At 40.8% G+C, this 19966-nt stretch overlaps 2 protein-coding genes across 2 annotated transcripts in view; both read left to right on the top strand.

Moving 5' to 3' along the window:
- CAPRIN2 (caprin family member 2) overlaps positions 1-1346 on the top strand; it is a 48925-nt gene extending 47579 nt beyond the window's left edge. The window contains 1 exon segment of the mRNA XM_017851474.1: positions 423-1346. Within this exon segment, the coding sequence (XP_017706963.1) occupies positions 423-991 (569 nt within the window). The 3' untranslated portion in view covers positions 992-1346.
- A 12660-nt stretch (positions 1347-14006) lies between these two features.
- IPO8 (importin 8) overlaps positions 14007-19966 on the top strand; it is a 68667-nt gene continuing 62707 nt past the window's right edge. The window contains exon 1 of the mRNA XM_017851473.1: positions 14007-15126. Coding sequence (XP_017706962.1) covers positions 15043-15126 — 84 coding nt within the window. The 5' untranslated portion in view covers positions 14007-15042. The remainder of the gene's footprint in view (positions 15127-19966) is intronic.

The raw sequence follows: 19966 nt of genomic DNA, 5'->3' as shown, positions 1-19966 counted from the left end.
TAGTAGTTCTAAAAACTGGTTCTTTTATGTAGTCTCCATTTTCTTGAGACCTTCTACATTAGCTGCTTTGTAGAATGATCTCTGAGAAATTAAGAATTATAGGAGGAAGATGAAGTAAAAAGTGTTCAGACCTGAGTTTTAGACTTTGCTAAGTTATCTAGCCTTTTGGGGGCCACATTTTCTTAATCTTTAAGAAGGATCAATTAGACAAGATTATCTTGGACCTTTCTGGCTTTAGAAGAGTATTGTAAAAACCTATTGCCAGAAAAATCTAAAAAAGTATAATCTAGCTATATATTGCTTTTGTTTTGGAATTTACTGTAAAATGTATCTTTGTCTGTTTCAGTAGCCGACTAATGTTAAATATTGTGTTCAAAGCTAACTGCTTCATTATGAGAAACTCACTGTTGCTAATAAAACAGCAGGGTGGAGTGATTCTTCTCAGGTGAGCAGCCCAGAAAGAGACAACGAAACCTTTAACAGTGGTGACTCTGGACAAGGCGACTCCCGTAGCATGACCCCTGTGGATGTGCCAGTGACAAATCCAGCAGCCACCATACTGCCAGTACACGTCTACCCCCTGCCTCAGCAGATGCGAGTTGCCTTCTCAGCAGCCAGAACCTCTAATCTGGCCCCTGGAACTTTAGACCAACCTATTGTGTTTGATCTTCTTCTGAACAACTTAGGAGAAACTTTTGATCTTCAGCTTGGTAGATTTAATTGCCCAGTGAATGGCACTTATGTTTTCATTTTTCACATGCTAAAGCTGGCAGTGAATGTGCCACTGTATGTCAACCTCATGAAGAATGAAGAGGTCTTGGTATCAGCCTATGCCAATGATGGTGCTCCAGATCATGAAACTGCTAGCAATCATGCAATTCTTCAGCTGTTCCAGGGAGACCAGATATGGTTACGTCTGCACAGGGGAGCAATTTATGGAAGTAGCTGGAAATATTCTACGTTTTCAGGCTATCTTCTTTATCAAGATTGAAAGTCAGTACAGTATTGACAGTAAAAGGATGGTGTTCTAATTAGTGGGATTGAAGGAAAAGTAGTCCTTGCCTTCATGACTGATTGGTTTAGGAAAATGTTTTTGTTCCTAGAGGAAGGAGGAGGTCCTTACTTTTTTGTTTTCCTTCCTAAGGTGAAAAATCAAGCTGAATGACAATTAGCACTAATCTGGCACTTTATAAATTGTGATGTAGCCTCGCTAGTCAAGCTGTGAATGTATATTGTTTGCACTTAATCCTTAACTGTATTAACGTTCAGCTTACTAAACTGACTGCCTCAAGTCCAGGCAAGTTACAATGCCTTGTTGTGCCTCAATAAAAAAAAGTTACATGCACCTTCAGTGTTCCTGTTTGATTAAACATTTAGTTGAGAGGTAAAATATCTGCTTTTTAATATTCATCACTGATAACTCTTGAATGGTTATTTCTTCATGGGCTCCTGCTATTATTTTAAAATAAGACATATATAACAGTTCCTTCCAGGGTTACTTTTCTCTGATATTATGTATGCCATTCATCAAAACATTTCATCTGTTTTCCATGGGCCAAATCATGCATTCTTCTTGAAGCTACTCTATTTTGCAGTAGGGCATGGGTTTCCTTTAGTTAGAATCTTTTGGTAGCTACTACATGTGTAGTAATATACAATAGGAGATACACAGGAAATACTACTGGCCCACCATCAATAAGACTTACACTTTCGAGTGGATTCTCAATTTAATTTGAGCAGGCAAAATGCTAAGACATTAAAAAGCAGAGGCTCTGTGGTCAGGCAATGCTGTCTTTCAGAGTCCTGATTTTGCCACTTAGTAGCTAATCTTAGAGAAGTTATGTTACCTCTAAGATCGATCTCTCGCTCTCTCTTTTAAATACTGTTTCTCAGATGTAAAATGTGAATGGTAGATTACCATCAGGACAGCTGTGAAGTTTAAGAATATATCTAAAAGACTTAACATAGTGCCTGGCACATACACATTTAAGAATGCAGTAAAGTTTAGTGTTCATTCTAGCCATATAATACTTTCTCACACTTAAAGCTTGTATGTCCTCTTCAGTAATAAGTTTTTTGTTTCTCAGTTTAAATAATTTTTGGCTGGGTGTGGTGGCTCACACCTGTAATCCCAGCACTTTGGGAGGCTGAGGTGGGCAGATCACCTGAGGTCAGGAGTTCAAGACCAGCCTGGCCAACATGGTGAAACCCTGTCTCTACTAGAAATACAAAAATTAGCCAGGCGTGATGGCGGGCTCCTGTAATCCCAGCTACTCGGGAGGTTGAGGCAGGAGAATGTCTTGAGCCTGGGAGGGGGAGGTTGCAGTGAGCCGAGATTATGCCACTGCCCTCCAGCCTGGGTGACTGAGCAAGACTCTGTCTCAAAAAAATATATGTGTCTATTTTTTTAAAGTGAGCATTTTGGTTGCATTTTCAGGACTATATTAAGGGTTGGAGAAGGGCGTTATTACACATCAACTAAAGCAAGTAATCTGCTGAGGCAGAAAATAATTTGCCGGGTCTGACCCACAAACCCTGGCTGAACAACGGATGAAAAAATGTATGCTGACACAGGTATTTTGCCTGACAGCACGAATAGAGGACTTCACTGCTCGGCACCACTGACAAGAGAGTCCAGCGAGAGTGAAGCCCTGATAAGCTGGCGTTGCTTGTATTTATTTAGTACAGATTTAATGACAAAGGCTTTGAGTCAACACACTTTTGGGTAATTAGCATGCCTGCTCCCCTCTCCTGCCCACCAAGAGAGCAGTCCTGTGCGCAAATGATTAAAGGCCAGGTTCCGAGGCCTAAGTAATCTAGACCAATTCCTTTACATGCCCTTGTTATCTAACCTAATTTTTAAGGAGAATTCAGCTGCCTTCAGCCAAATTTTCTTTTGAAGCTTTTGCAAAACCTGGCCTTCCAACAAGGTTTGCTTCTTTCTCTAATTTCCTCTTATAATTTCTCCCACCACCCTGTCTGAACTCCTACAATAATTGTTCTGGTCCTCCTCTCTGAGGTGTTGAGTAATCTCAGGAAAATGGTATAAGAGCATTACGTTTATTACAGTTAATATTTTTGAGCTGGGTGTGGGTTCAGCAGTTACACCCTGAAGCCATGTTTATCCCTCCATGGTGTTAAATACTAGTATAGTGTTCTCAATATACAAGATGTGATTTGATTCAGTACCTCACAGAACTTTTTCAGCTTATGGTAGGAACTTTGTAGGGTAGGGATAATAGTATTCCAGTTAAAAAAAATTAGCTCATGGCTTTTATGTCCACAACACAACTAAAAAGCATATAGAAAAGTGGTAATATGATTGAATGATGGAGGGGGAAACGTGATGTTTAAGAACAGCCGGTGATAAGTTCAGTAGGGCCTTTCTGTAGTGATGATTTTCCTACTGCATTAAGGCCTTCAGCGTAGTCTTTTTCTTATACACACAATGTTTATTTAAAATATTTTGGGCAACTCTTTATATTATTTTTAAGGTAAGTGTCCAACATCAAGAGATTCATCACTTAGGGTATCCCCCTATGATAAGAGTCATATTATAGGAGAGTATTTGAAATGTTACTTGGCTAGGTATAAAGATAATGAACTAGACATATTTTGACTTAATGAATGGACCAGATATTTCACTCTGAAGCAGTATAACTTTTTGAAGCTAGTTCTGGAAGCTATTACTAAAAGACGTCTTTACAGAAAGATGTGCACATACACAGAATTTACATACATTTGTAAGAGACAGAGTAGGAATCCAGAGATACCTAAAGTCCATTTGTGGACCTGGTGGAAAGAACTTCTATTTTGCTGGGAAGATCCTATTGTAAATATGGCTGACATGGAGAGATATTCCATATAATTATTCCATATAAGTATCTGAATATACAAATACTTAGTTGTTTTACTAAAAGCAGAGATGAGGGAGGTAAAATAAGTTTCCTGTTTACTCGATTCTCCTCAGAGTTTTTTCTTTAAAGTTTTTTAGTCTTTTATTAAGTGATGTCTCCTCCCTACATCCAAAGTTGTAAGCCGCTGACTCTTAACCTCCTCGAAAATGATTTGAGTAAATGCAGGCATTTAAAGCAGGATGTTTTTTGAGAGGTTTGCTTACTTGTTTCCTGTACTAGTTATCTGTCAACCATCCCATTTTTCTGTTTACCTTTCTCAATTCCATAATAGCTTTATTTTTACAATCTTATGACATCACATACTGTGTTTTTATACTCTTAATCTTTCCTGTTTGCACAGTTAAATTCTTTAGCTTTAATGATCAGTGTTCCATTGTGAGCCTTATAACTATGATGTTATTTTATGTATTTTAAAGGTGAAACAATTGTTAGCATATACACAGGTATGGTGGCTTATCCCTGTAATCATAGCACTTTGGGAGTCCGAGGTGGGTGGATCACTTGAGTGCAGGAGTTAGACCAACCTGGGCAACATGGTGAAGCCTGGTCTCTACAAAAAGATACAAGAAATAAGCTGGGTGTGGTGTCATGCCCCTGTAGTCCCAGCTACTCAGGAGGCTGAGGTGGGAGAATCACCTAAGCCTGGGCATTGAGGCTGCAGTGAGCTGTAATTGTGCCACTGCACGCCAGCCTGGGCGGCAGAGTGAGACCCTGTCTCAAAGAAAATAAAATGTTTATCTGTATCACTTCTCTGCCAAATACAAATAATTTTGATGAAAAATTTAGCTCTCTAGTTGCTCTATTTGCTACTCTATATCAGGGGTGTTCTTACTGACCACGTTTTGATTAGGCCACAGTAGCTTGTTTCTCATTTTTCAGCTTTTGGGCAAGTGGTGACAGCTTCCAGGTACAGCTCACTTGCTACCAGTGCAAGATACTGAAGGCTAGATTATAAAATATTTGTATTCAATATTAATACTAAGAGGACTTAGCCTAATTGTTTCTCAAGCATTATTCCTTTATTCATTTTATTTCAAAGACCCCAAACTTTGGTAATGATTAGTCTTTCAAATATTTGGGTTATCTGATTTGTATCTGACTCTGGGACTACAAAGATGAATGACATTCAAATATTCAGACACCTCAGGTATGTCCATTTCATCGACAGCAAGTCTCTTCTTTAATTATTCATTTAATTTTCATCACACTTTTCCTGCTGTCTGTCTGAAAGTGTTACTATTCAAAACTAGATTTTGGATCACTTCTTTAACTTTCTTTTCTCTTGTTTCTGATTTTTATTGGGAGATTTCCTTGACTTTATCTTCCTACCTTTTTATGAAGTTTTAAATTTTCATTAACATTCAAAATCTCTAGACCTGTTACCCGAATGTTCATTACATAGAGTTGTCCCTCAGCATCTATGGGGGATTGTGTCCAGGACCCCTACAGATACTAAAATCTGCAAATGCTTAAGTCCCTGATACAAAAGGGAGTAGTGTTTGCCAAAAACCTCCACACATCCTCCTGTATACTTTAGATCATCTCTAGATTATTTATAATATCTAATGCTGTGTAAATGCTATGTAAATAGTTGTTATACTGGATTGTTCAGGGAATCATGACAAGAAAAAATGGTTTGTACATGTTCTGTATAGAAGCAAGCATCTTGTTTCTCTGAATATTTTCTATCTGTGGATGTGGGACCTGTGGCTATGGAGGGCTAACTGTGTATGTATTCTGTTCTTGTTTCACGATTGCGTTATTTTCTCATTACTCTAAGGATAGTTTTTTAAAAGATTTTTTTTTGCCCTAAGTAGTCCATTTACTACACTTTTTCTATTCCATTCACTTATCTGCATTGTTCTATTTGCTCAGAATCTTGTAATAATTGGCTGACTGTTTAGGAATGGAGTACCAACCCCACACCTATTGGGGGTCATCCTGGAAGGGTGTCCAAGAAAGTTGGAGACCCCAACTCTGGTGTGGGGTGAAAAGCAGGTCAAATTCAGGTTTCAAGACAGGCCAAGCTCAGTACATTTTCCTGTCCACTGCCTCAGTTTACCTACATTCAGAAGATCGTCCAGGAAGAGTTGAGCAGAGTTGGCTCCAAAACATTAGGGTGCTAAGAGCGAAACAGTTCCAAGCCTTCATCTTGCTGTATGCCAAAATCATTTATGTGTATCTTGAGAGATGGGGATGAGTGGATAGTGGGTGTGTGGTGGAGCTCTGAGGGGCCCTGTCCAGAACCCCATCTTAGCTAACAATTGTTTTACCTTTAAAATACATAAAATAACATCATAGTTATCATCAGGCTCACAATGGAACACTGATCATTAAAGCTAAATAGGAGGACTTCCTGCCTGCCCATGGCCCCCTCTGGCCCTCACTTGGCAAGCACAGGTCACCATCCGTAGCAGTGATGCTTCATTGGTCCCAAGGTCTAGGTGAAGGGGAGAACTGACCATCCTTTCCTAACCTCCTGGGGCCTTCATGCTTATGTTCTTGTTGAAGAAACAACAAAGTTCTTGAGATTCATGTAACTGTATGATGGAGAGAAAAAAGTACCTAATGTTTCCCCAAAAGACAGTATATTTTGTACTTTTAAAGTGTTTATTAAAATGAAGGGGAAAAAACAAAAAAAAAAAAAAAAAAAAAAAAAGGGTCACCAAAAAGATGACTGGAAGCTTGAATGTAAAAGGTAAGGCTTACTCATTTGGGGCTTCATGATAGCATTATTTTTTGTCAGGGTAGGGAACACCAATGTAGGGGTATGGAAGAGCATTATAAGTGGGACACACAACGCAGAGGCCATAAGGATAAATTAAACACACAGAATTTATTCCCACAAGACTTTTGATTGGAGGAAAAGATCAACGTCAAAAGACAAAATGGCCACCTGCAGTGGGAGGAAATCAATAAATAAAAAAGGGCAATGGATGTGAAGAGGCAGTTAATACATGAAAACATTTTCAGTAAACATATGTAAGGTTTTAAGGCACATACTTTGGCAAGCATGTGAGGAAATGGGCATTCATGCTGTAGTTTGGAATAAGTATATTTTTGGAGAGTAAATTGGTGATGACTGTTAAGGTAAAACACACACACACACACTTTTGACCCAGAAAACACACACACACACACACACACTTGACCCAGAAATTCCACTGCTAGGAATTTGCCCTACAAAATAGTAGAACAGAATTGATAACATCTCATTTGTCTGAAAAATCTTAAAAGCATATATCTGATTGCTTGAACTTTTTTCTCTTCTGGTAGGAGGTACAAGAAATTTGAAGGTGTTGGCTTTAAGGAAAGGGTTTGGGACTTGTTGCGGGAGGAAGACTTGCTTTTCATTCTGAACTCTACTGTAGAACTTAAAAGGTATATATCACTTTTTTGTTAAAAATTTTAAACTAAGAGATAAAATGATAGATTGCTATGTTACCTACTCTTCCTGTCTTTCTTTGGATAGAGTTTGAGGGTTTTTTAAATTATCAAGTCTGGGATAATACTTTAAAAAAAAAAGCCTAAGTATTTAAAAGCCTAAGTATTATCCAGATTACACTAATTTTTGCATTTCACTTAATACTTTACAAAGTACTGCCATATATGTAACTTTTTTGTTGTTTGTGTTTTGAGATAGGGTCTCACTCTGTCCCCCCAGGCTGGAGTGCAGTGGTGTGATCATGGCTCACTGCAGCCTTGACCTCCTGGGCTCAAGTGTAGCTAGGATTACAGGTGACCTCCTGCCCCAGCCTCCCGTGTAGCTAGGATTACAGGTGCACACTACCACACCCAGTTAATTTTTGGGAAATTGTTTTTGTTTTCATTTTTTTTGAGACAGAGTCTTGCTCTGTCACCCAGGCTGGAGTGCAGTGGTGTGATCTTGCCTCACTGCAACCTCTGCCTCCTGGGTTTGTGCAATTCTGTCACAGCTTCTCAAGTAGCTGGGATTACAGGCATGCACCACCATGCTCGGCTAAGTTTTTGTATTTTTAGTAGTGACGGGGTTTCGCCATGTTGGCCAGGCTGGTCTTGAACTCCTGACCTCAACTGATCCATCTACCTCAGCCTCCCAAAGAGCTAAGGTTACAGATATGAGCTACCACACCCGGCTGTCTGGGGGGTTTTTTAGAGATGAGGTTTCACTATGTTGCCCAGGCGGGTCTTGAATTCCTGGGCTCAAGCGATCCACCAGCTTCAGCCTTCCAAATTGCTGGGATTATAAGCATGAGCCACCAGGCCTGGCCCATATGTGTAAACTTATTTTTTCCTGACAGTGGCCCTGGTGAGGTGGATATTGTTTTAGGGGATAAGAAAATGGAAACTCTTGGAGATTGACTTTCTAAGGCCATTATCAGAAGTGCTGAGTTAGAGTTAGCTCTCTCAAGTCCAAATACAGTGCAACATTCTCTGCAGTATCTCCTTTAGCTCTCCAGTGCTGCCGCTGTTAACATATTTTCCACTGCTGTCTCACTCATATGCTTTTGGTGCACTATGGCAAAGTAGACACTTTGTGAACTATACGAACCATTCAGTTGAGGTTGTCTTAAGTCATAGTTTCTCAAGAGGTCCTGAAGCTGAGGAAGAGGATGGCCTCTTTTTCAATGTGAAAAGTGGAAAGCCCGAGGAGATGAAGAAACAACATCTTGAAGACAAATTTACTTGAAAGTAATATTTTTTCTTCTGTCCTAGTTAATACCACTATTTGTACCTTGCATCCTTTCCCAACACTGCTATCATTGTAGCCTCTGGAGAAGAAAGTTGCTAGCTTCTGTTTAGAAACTTTGTAACACTGCTGTAACTCCTATTACTTTAGCTTATATATCACTGATTTTTTGTTTTTTAAAAATTCCTCTTAACAATTTCTCTGTATTTTATATTCTCTCTATATTATATATATAAATTCCTCTCTATAAATCAATATATATATATGTGTATGTATACTCTCTCACATTTACAGTTGACTCTCGAACAACATGGATTTGAACTGCGCAGGTCGACTTACATGTAATTTCAACCAAATGCCAATAGAAAATACAATTTTCGCAGGATATGGAATCCAAATATAAAGGAGGCCTGACTTCTTGTATCCTGGGGTTCTGCAGGGCTGACTAGAGGACTTGAGTATACACGGATTTGGGTATACATGGATGTCTTGGAACCAATCCCTTGGGCATACGAGCAGCTGTATTTCACGTGCTTATGATATAGACCTCTGCCAGTATAGACTTCTTTTTTTTTTTTTTTGAGACAGCATCTCACTCTGTCACTCAGGCTGGAGCACAGTGGCATGATCTCAGCTAACCGCAATCTCTGCTTTCTGGGTTCAAGTGGTTCTCCTGCCTCAGCCTCCCAAGTAGTTGGGATTATAGGCATGTGTCCCCCACACCTGGCTAAGTTTTTGAATTTTTAGTAGAGACGGGGTTTCATCATGTTGACTAGGCTGGTCTTGAACCCATGACCTCAAGTGATCCACCTGCCTTGGTCTCCCAAAGTCCTAGAATTCCAGGTGTAAGCCACTCACTCGGCTGCTCAGTATAGACACTTGGAGCAGAGGTTTTTAATGATAAACTTTATAGTATTTAAGAGATGCATTATTAAACTTACAGATAGGATTTTAAGTGTTGGTTTTAACTCTCATTTTCTCTTTATGGATTAGATTCAAGCTTGTTAACACACACCAACAGATGAACGGCTGCCAACAGATGGGGAGGACAGCTGTGTGATATTCCATTTAGATGACTAAAATGTTAAATCTCAAAAAAGTCCACAGTATCAGCGCTTGGAGTAAAATTTACTTGCTGTAATTTGAGCTGTAATCATGCCAGTTATTCTGTATGCTTTATTTCTAGAGTAATGCCATCCACTTCTATGATGTCAACTGCCCTATGTGCACATAAGACTTACAGCTCTCTTAACTCCATCCCTTTATTTCTTCCTCTTCCACTGGCCACAGCTTCCTGCCTCCTCACTGAGCTCATTGATGAGTTGTTCACTGGAAATCTCTAGCCATGTAAACTATAAGCACTTCTAGTTCAACACATCCAAAGGCTAACTCATCTTTCCTCCAAAATCTAGTTATGTTTTCCCTCGTTAATGACTTCCATAGGTCATAAAAGCTTGAAACTTTAAAATTGTTCTTGACTTACCTTAGTTACTTTGTATACCTAACCCACCACAAATTACTGTTGATTCTTCCTGTGAAATGGCTTATTATCTTTTGGCCTTCATGCCTACTGTGGATATCCTGTTTTGGACCCCTTCTCTCTCACAGGTATTCATGTACTCATTCAGCCAGTACTGATGGATTGTTTATTATGTGTGAGATGATGTCTGATATGGCAATTTTCGATAGGGCCTCTCTTCTATTTAAGATGTATTTAAGATGTATAAATGATGTATTTATTGCACATGTCCCATGGGTTTATCTCATCTAGTCCCCACAACAGTTCTTGGAAGCAGATGAGGAAACAGGCACAGAGAGGAGAGGCATATTTCAAACCATCATAATACAAGACAATATCACTGGTTCAAATTCTACCTGAAACGAGCTGAGGGCATCAATAAGTATAGAAATCCTCTCATTATGCAAAGTGAAAAAAACGATTTAAATTATGAGTCATATGTAAGTTGAACATAAATTATAGTTTAGGGAAAGCCATTTTCAGACAATTGCCAAGAAATCTGAGAGCAAAATCTGAGAGCTCATGGCTTTTTCTGATCTTTCCTATTTTCTTGGCCACCCCTAATTTGATGGCATTGTATTTGAGTAACTTGTCTTCAGTGAGTCTGTCCAAAACATTCAAAGTTTTCATGGGAACATCAGCTCTTTTAATTACGTACTTTGGGTAAAATTTTTATTTTGATATAATTGTAGATTCACATGAAGTTGTAAGAAATGATACAGATAGATCCTATGTACCATTTTTCCAGTTTCCTTCAACAGTAACATCTTGTAAAACTATAGTACAACATCACAACTGGGATATGGACATTGATACAGTCAAGCTACAGAACATTTCCATCACCAGAATTCCTCATATTGCCCTTTTATAGTCACACCCACTTCCCCCTTGCCACTACCTCCACTTTAACCCTTAGCAACTACAGATCGTTCTATATTTTTTTAGTTTTAAGAAAGTTATATAAATGGTGTTCGACAAGATGCAGCCTTTGGGATTGGCTTCTTTCCCTCAGCATAATTCTCAGAAGATTTGTCAAGGTTGTTGCATGCATCATTCCTTTTTGTTGCTCAGTAGTATCCCATGGTATAGATGTACCATGTTTATATAATCATTCACCCACCGAAGGATATCTGGATTGTTTCCAGATTTGGGTTATGATGAGTAAAGCTGCATATACACTCACAAGGTTGTTTTTTTTTTTTTTTTTTTTTTTATGAGTACAAGTCTTCATTTGTCTAGGACAAGTGCTCTGGAGTGCAATTGCTCGGTCATATGGTAGTTGCATATTCAGTTTTTTAAAGAAACGGCCCAATTGTTTTCAGAATGGCTGTACCACTGTACATGTTACCACCAACATATAAGTGATCCAGTTTCTGTACATCCTCACCAGCATTCGCTGGTGTCACTGTTTTTGATCTCTCCTTTTATGTTATTGGAATAACTGCTTTAAGTCTCTCCCTTCTCCAAACTATCATCTTTAGTGCTATCTGAGTTCAGTTTTAGACATGTGCCTTAAGTGATTTGGGGGATAGATATTGGTAGAAATGTAATAGGCATTTGGATATATTTAGTTTAAGGGAAGAGATAGATCTGATAACCAGTTTTGTGAGCTGTCTTTGTTTAGTTGATGGTTAAAGTTATATAAGTGGATGAAATGACTGAAGAATGGGTAGACAAGAAAGAGAAGATGGCTGAGGACAGAGTCCTGAGAAGCATCAAAGAGTTGGGCCATTGAGTAAACAAAGGATTAGGAATGTATTCTGTAAGAGAAAACAAGAAAAGAGGTAATTTAAAAATAGTACGAAATATGATACCAGATATTAGAGGCTGGGTGTGGTGGCTCACACCTGTAATCCCAACACTTTGGGAGGCTGAGGCTGCCAGATTGCTTGCGCCTAGCAGTTCAAGACCAGTCTGAGCAATGTGGTAAAACCCTGTCTCTACTAAAAATAAAGCTGGGCGTGGTGGCATGCGCCTGTAGTACCAACTATTCTGGAGGCTGAAGTGGGAGAATTACCTGATCCCAGGAGGTCGAGGCTGCAGTGAGCAGTGATCATGCCCCTGCACTACAGCCTAGGCAATGGAAGTGAGACACCCTCCCCTAATCTCTCAATCTCTCTCAGTCTCTCTCTCTCTCTCTCTCTCTCTCCACACACACACACACACACGCACACACACACACGAGAGAGAGAGAGAGAGAGAGAGAGAGAGAGAGAGAGAATTTAAGATGAGAACTAAAAATGTCTCTTGCATTTGGTATGCCCCTAAAGGGGTCAGTGTTCATCTTTCCTTGGCAGTTTTAGTGGGAAATGATGGGGAGAAAACTGGGGATAGGTGGTTGAAGCATAAATAGGAAGTAAGCTGACACAGTGAATGAAGACCATTCTTTGGAATGAAGAGGAAAAGAATGAGCAATAATCAGCATTACTGAAGTTTTTTTTTTTTTTTTTTTTTTTTGCTGGGGAAATGTTTTAGGCCAAGGTTGAATCAGTGGAGGGAAAGAGGCTGAAAAGGTAGGAAAAAAACTTACACATTGTCAACAGTGAGCACATTATAATGACTAAAATTTATTTTAGTGAAAAAATGCATTTAAGAGAGGAGAGATTTATGGAACAGGGTCCTGGAGGAGATGGGAGTGAATTGGGTTCAGACTGGAGAGGAGATGAGAGGGGTAAGCAGAGATGAATTTGTTGTTGAGTTGAGCCTGAGGGCTTTGCTCATCTTTGCAGGGTTCGGTGAGATAAAAAAATTTTTAGACAACCATGATGTCCAAGAGAGTGGTTTAGTGAAACGGGGTTTGTTCATAAGATTCTGTAGTGCTAAGGAGTTTCTATTTTATCTTGAAATTGATGAGAAATCAAGGAAGAGACATAGCAATATTAACCTTTCAGAAACTTTCTTTTGATGACAGTGTGAATAATGGATTAAAGAGGGGCAATACTGGAAGCAATTAGACATGTTAAATTCACTGCGAAGCACTTTTGCATCCAACTGAGGGGGAAGCTTTCAAGCCACCAAGTTTTCAGCCACATGTTTTCTACTCTGTCGATTGAACTCAGTTAATTGACCCAATCTATCTTAATTACCTGCTCCAGAAAAGATCATGTCCCCTCAGCTGTGTTTCGCCCACATCATCATCTTTACTAAATATAATTAGAACCCTCGCTTCTGGCTTAACCTCAGGAAAAACTAGCTCCTTAATATTTTCATGCCATTGAAATTGTGGCGCCAGATATGGCCACAGTGGATAGAAACAGTATAACTTTTCTCCTTACCTTTCACTACATTTTTGAGAAGGTCTGAAATTTTTTCATAAAACTCTCAGGCATGTAATTTTCAGTTTCCGTGACTTTTATCTCTCTGAAATGGGAGAGGTTCCCTTGTCCCCCTCACAGGGCGTGCATGGGGGGTGTGGCTCGCTTCCTCAGTGCCCCGCTGCTCAGACCTCTAAAGGCACATACAGACGGGAAGGCTGTGGAGCTCCGACCCCTTGGCAGTGTCTAGGGGTGAATGTTTACAGCTCCTGAAGCCCCAGTGGGTGTGTGTTACAGGCCGCTCTTTTAGTTTGTCTAGAGGGAGCTTGTGTTAATCAGCTCTATTAGACTCTCTATCTTGTCGCAAGGACAGCAAGCTTTATGTATCCTGGGTTCTTGCCTTGGTATACCAGAAGAATTGGATCACACGTGGGCCTGGAGAATGAGTGCGAAGTTTTATTGAGTGGAAGTAGCTCTCAGCAGATGAGGGACCCAGAAAGGAAATGGTTTTCCCCGGGCTCTTTTCCGACTGCCGGGGCCAAACTCCGCATCGTTCTGCCGGTGGATGGTCTGCGGATGTGCCAGCGAGCTCCTCTTCTACCCTTATGCTCCTCTGGACGTCTGACTGCCCGTGTGCCTGCCTGCTAGGGTCTGGGGTTTTCATAGGCACAGGATGGGGGAGTGGCAGGCCAGGGTGGTCTTGGGAAATGCAACATTTGGGCAGGAAGGCAGGAGTGCCAGTCCTCACCTAGGTCGGTGGGGGTGGAAACCTAGCCAGGGACCACACTCTCCTCTACCCAGCACTTCACTTCCCCATCCCTATTATTTAAAGGGACCACGCTCTTCTCTTCCCAGCACTCCCCTATCATTTCTACACTGTAAATATTTTTTTGTTTATATTTGTCTCATCTATCAGGTTTGTGAGTTCCTTCACATTAACTTGCATGGAATTCATCTTGTTACAATGTGGTACCTAAAAATCCTAGTACTCTGGTTCAAAAATAAATGTTTAACAAATGTTCAGTGAAAGCGAATGAATGAATGATGACTCCCGCACACGGAGGAACCCTGCTCACCTGTAAGGTACATGATTTGAAGGTTCCAACAAGTCTGTCTTGAAACAGGCCCAGTTGCGATGCCCATACAGTTTTCGGACTAACAAAAAGTGTCACACCATCCAGATATGCTTAATTTGGAAGCAGCTGTAAGGAGACTCCCGGCCAGCTCAAGTTTCCTCACCTGGGAAGAGGCGGGAGGCTGCTTACCGTACGGAAGGATGGCGGCCGCCTGCCTGAGTTCGGGAGCTTAGGTTCCTCTTCGGGAAAGAAGCCGAGGCCGCTTTCCGTACAGCAGCATGGCGGCCGCCAACGGGAGGCGGTCATAGCATCACGCCAGGGGAAGAGGCCGCCGTAAAGGAAGCTCTGCTTCCTCTTCTTCCTTCTCCCGCCTCCCACCGGCTGTCGTAAAAGGGTGAATGGAGAGCGAGTTGTGGGGGGGAAAAGGGAGGACAGGGGGCGCGGAGTCAGAGTGGCGCAGCAAGTGGCCGCAGGTGGCGACGGTGGCGGGGGTTGGGGTGTGAGGTAATCCAGGGGTCGCGGAAGAGGAGGCTGAGAGGGTCAAAAGAAAACTAAAGCTGCAGTCCGGCCTACTGGTCCGGGGGCCGCGGAGCCCCCACCCGGGGAGATGGACCTCAACCGGATCATCCAGGCGCTGAAGGGCACCATCGACCCGAAGTTGCGGATTGCAGCCGAGAACGAACTCAACCAGGTGAGGAGAGGGCCTTCGGCGCTCCTCTTCCGCCGAAGCGGCGCCCCTGCCGGCTGGCCGGGCTCCCCCTCCCCGGCGCCCCTCGTCCTCACCCCCACCAGGCTGGGGCTGACGCCTCACGGCGGGTCCCGCCCTCCTCCCCACTGCCCCCCGGTCCAGTAGAGCAGGGCTCCTAGGATCTTTGCCGAGCAGCTCGCGCACCTGTTGGCCACCTTTGCACCTTTTCGTGTCGTCTTCCTTCTCCAGTGCAGTTTGTTCAGCCCACTTGGTCCGCAAGAAGCAGTTTTTGCAACCTGTGCTAGTGTTTTCAGGATGTGATTTCTTTTCCTTAAGTGCGCTGACTTGGGGAGCAGGTGGGAATTTTACTTAAAATTCAAATCTGAGTTCATCTTTTCTCCAAACCCAGCCCTTTTTAGGTGTTGCTGTGGAGCACTCTGCCCACCGCCGCCTCCTGTCGGGTTGGCAGGACTGTTTTGACACTGATTGGCCGAGTTTTGCGGAGCGCTGGGCAGTGCTGTTGGGAGAGTGCTCTGGGGAGAATAGGCAGTTTTCATGGTGGTACTGCTTTATCTAGGACACATTAAACCAAGATGTGTTTGGAGAAATTTCTTATAAATGCTAAAATGTGTAAGACTTCTTTTTTCCTCCGTCTTCTGTTCTTCCTGATTAGCCTTGACGTTTTTCCAGCGTTACCCCCACACTTCAAAATTTTAATGACCCCAAACTCTAGCTTATCTCTTCTTCCCTACCGGTACTTGAGAATCATAGACCCCTTACTAAAAAGTAGGAATTAAGAGCTACCTCTGGGATGGAGCAACAGCTGTGTTAGGCTGTGATAACCTGTAAAATGTAAATATTTGAAAATCTGCGGTTCTCAAAGAGTTGCCCAGGACCTGGAGCTTCAGCATCACCTGAGAACTCACAAATTATGCAAATTATGGGGCTTCAGTCCAGACTTAAAGAATCAGAAACTGTGGGGGTGGGGCCAGTTGTATTTTAACTAGCTCCCCCAGGTGATTCTGTGCCTCCGGAAGTGTGACTAAAGTGTGACTGTCCTAAGTAAATGTTTCTGTTGGAATTGACTTTAAAAGGCAGCTGCGTGTTGGGAATCTTTGAAAGGGATTATTTTAATAGGTAATCTAGGTGGAGTTTTGAGTAGGTGTGAATGCAGGATTCCCCAGAGATAAAAAGGAGAATGAAAACACTGCCAATGCAGAGGAGGTTGGGTTGAACTAATGCTCAAAAATGATGTATTGGTGCCTCAAAAAGAAATGGACTGTCACTTAGAATAGCGGGAAGTTGAAGTCAGTACCTGTCCCAGACTTTGCAGAGTAAAAGTACTGTATGTTGGCTGGCTGGAAGAATAGTAATCCAGGGGTTAGTTAGGAAGAACAAAACGAGCTGAATTTGCAGTCTACTAGTATGAACAGGGGAGTTGGCCTGTTTATGACCCCCTTCTCACAATGAGGCCAGGTGTTCCTTTGATATCAGGTTACACTTCCCTGTCCTTCACCTAACCTTCATTTCTTTCTGATTCATCAGTATATAAGTACAGTTGATGTTATAGAAGTGGAAAAAGTACATGAGAAAGCCGGCAGAACTAGGAAACATTTAAGACCCAGTCCTGTTTTTTTTCCATGGTATTTCAGACAAAAGCAGGCACATTCAGGGTGGTATGCCCATAGACTCTTGATGGTAGTTCAGTCCAAATCCATTCCATCATCACTCTGCCCTGCCCCATAGTGTCCCCACCTCATCACAGACCGTGATTTCCCCAGCAATTTCTAAAGGTAGCTTATTGCTATACCACTCATTCAGCATTTATATTTTACATAAAGCATAGTGAAATGCTTTAAGGGTTTTTGAATCGGCTGTAAGTAGAACAAAATATAATGTCACCTAACCATGTAGTAAAACATGCGTATAATGATGGGTTTTGCATGCTTGTCCTTTGCCACCACTGTAACATCAGACCTTGTTGGATAAATGGGTGGGTAAATCACCATAAGTGTTTACGGTCCACCTCTTTGACTAGTCTAGATCTCCCCTTAGCAGTATGCTCTGCGTAGGGAATGGGAGCAGCTTCTGCGGTGTACTGATGGATCTGTCAATTGCCGTTTAGAAAAGTAAGCAGCTTCTGCACAACAGCCTATGTTCCAATGGATAAATTCTTATTTGGAGCTGTATATTTTTTTCAGGCCAGCATTTTTCTGTTACTAGTGACTAGTTTTCTGACTGCTATTTGTGATATTGTTTCTATGGGAAAATGTATTTTTAGTTTTATCTCAGGATATTAAGCGTGAACCCTATACGTCTTCCTCATTTTCTATAGACCAGAAGTCCTATTAGTGGCAGCATAGAGGAATAGGAATGGGTAGGTACCTTGCTGAAGTAATTCATCCAGAAAGGTGTCGTCTTTTAATAAATTATCCTTCACGTGGCCTCGGTAGGGAAATAAGTTTTCACTTTCATCGCCAAGCTTTGGAATATCTGCTTTCCATGCATGTGTACATGCCATTTGCATTACCTTTTATTAAGATAATTTGTTTATATAATAGCACAGATATATTTATTGAGTTAATATATTGCAGATATTGGTATAAGAATTTGTTCCCATGGAGCTGGGGATACAGACAAGTAACTTATATAATTTCAGGTCATAAGTGCTGTAAAGCCCGAGCAAGAGTGTTGGGATGTATAGCCATTCTCTGAAGAATGGCATTGAGTAGAGCATTGGATGTTGTGAAGGAATGGGCCAGGCAAAGAATTGAGAGGAACAACTGTTCAGAAAAGGCCCTCAACTTGATGTGCTGGAGGACTGAGAGGGAATAATGGTTCAGAAAAGGCCCTCAACTTGGCGTGCTGGAGGACTAGAAAGGTTAATACAGCAGAGCAGTGAGTCAGAGGATGGGAGGAGACATCAGTTTTTTGCTTTGAGCTCTCATAAATGCAGCATTTAGTTAAGCAAACTGCTTATTTGCAGAAAACTTCACAGATACAAAATATCCTCAGGAAATCATTGAGAAATTAGTCTTATTTATTTTTTAGAAACTCGAAGCCTGAAGAGGCACAAAGAAATTGGGTAACTATTTCTGAGTAAAGTAGTATGAACATATATCTGATTTTATCCCTGAATGTTTTAGCTGGCCAAGCTAACATAGAATGAATCAATGCTGAAAGAAGACAAGGTTTCTGACATTTTAAAATAGCAGACAGTTGCAAAAGGGGAGTTTCAAAATATGTACAATGGCAACAGTGTTGAAATAAAAGTAGTCTCTGCAATAGGTATATTACTTTCAAATAAGTAGCATTTATTTAGGTGTAAAGGTTAGTTTGTATGTGTGGAATAAGATTTTTAAACAAATAACGGAAGTCAGTTTTTTTTATGCTTAGAATAAACTATATAGGTGTTTTAATCTTCAATTCATGACAAGATCTTTCAGTATTTAGAAAGTTATAAACATGAGTTATAATGCATATGTAGAAGGTGAAGGCTGGGTGAATCTGTATTAATTTTGCCTCCTATCAACTGTTGTTGGAACAAATCTGTTTTCTTAAAGACTGCTTTAAAATTCTGATGGTTTCAATTATGGATAAAAAAGAATTTACATGCCACAGATTTGAGATCTGAAGACTACACAGGATGAAAGGAAGAACAATTATCATTCAAATGTTTTTTGAAGGATATAGAAAGATTTGGAAAGCACAGTGTTCTTGGATGAAAAGGATTAATACTTTAAAAATGCCACTTGTCTCCAAATTAATTTTGTAATCAAACATTTACCTTCATAGATGCTATTTTAATTTAAAAAATGAGTAATATGCCCAAACCTAGCTGTGTGTTGAAAGGGATGCCTACATAGATCCAGGCTCTGAGGAGAGGGGTGGGCTAAACAGACTCTCTGGGTCATTGTCTGGTTTGGCCTCACTGGAATTTGAGTCTTTTCAAATGAATGTCAGTGGACAAAGGCATATGTGGACTCTGGAATGTGACAGGACTGTGCTATAGTCCAGGTACTGTAAATCTGGATATAATGTGATCAGAAGGAGTGGATGCTTTGCATTTTTTTTGCTTTGAAGGTCCCAAACTCAGAAGCAGATCAAAGTAGAGCACACCTGTGGGTTGAAGTGACTCAGGCCACAGGGCAGAGCAGGAACTTCATCCCCACAGATTCACTTAGGCATTAAGTTTAAAAGATAGTACAGCAGTAGAGGGCAGTTGGTGATGACGGAGCGCTCAACACCGTCTCGTGAGTCACACTGTTCCAATCTGGACTGGCTTCTCTCCATTGCTCATGCTCAACTATGTAACATTATCTACTCTGTTTTGCTCTATTAGGTCTCCTATTTCCTGTAGCCTTTGTTTTTTTTTGTTTTCTGTTTGTCAAAAATACCATAAACAAAATTGAAGCACAAATGATCTAGGAAGAAATACTTGCCATGTATAGATCAAATAAAAGATTGAGATTTTAAATTCATAAATAGCTCTTAGCATTTCTTAAGAATAAAGCAAATACTCCATTTACAAAAGGATAAAGGGTGTAAGGAATTTGTAGAAAAAACAGCCAACAAAGAGGGAAACATCTAACCTCCTTAGTAATAGAGAAAATGCAATTGAGAACATTAATAAAACATTAAAGTTTCAAAAGAATGATGATACCTGTGTTAGATAGATGGACACTATCATCGTAAATTGGTATACTCCTTCTGGAGACCATTCTGACAATATGTTAAAAAAAATCATAAAAATGTTCGTATTCTTTTATTCGTCAGTTTCTACTCAGGAAAATTTTTTGACTTGAAGTATTTTAATAATCTTCATTTTGCCTTGAAGGGTTTG

Source organism: Rhinopithecus bieti, unplaced genomic scaffold (assembly GCF_001698545.2).
Source record: "Rhinopithecus bieti isolate Rb0 unplaced genomic scaffold, ASM169854v2 scaffold_34397, whole genome shotgun sequence".
Lineage (NCBI taxonomy): Eukaryota > Metazoa > Chordata > Mammalia > Primates > Cercopithecidae > Rhinopithecus > Rhinopithecus bieti.
Note: the sequence above shows the minus strand (reverse complement) of the source record. Positions and strands in the feature narration are given on the sequence as shown.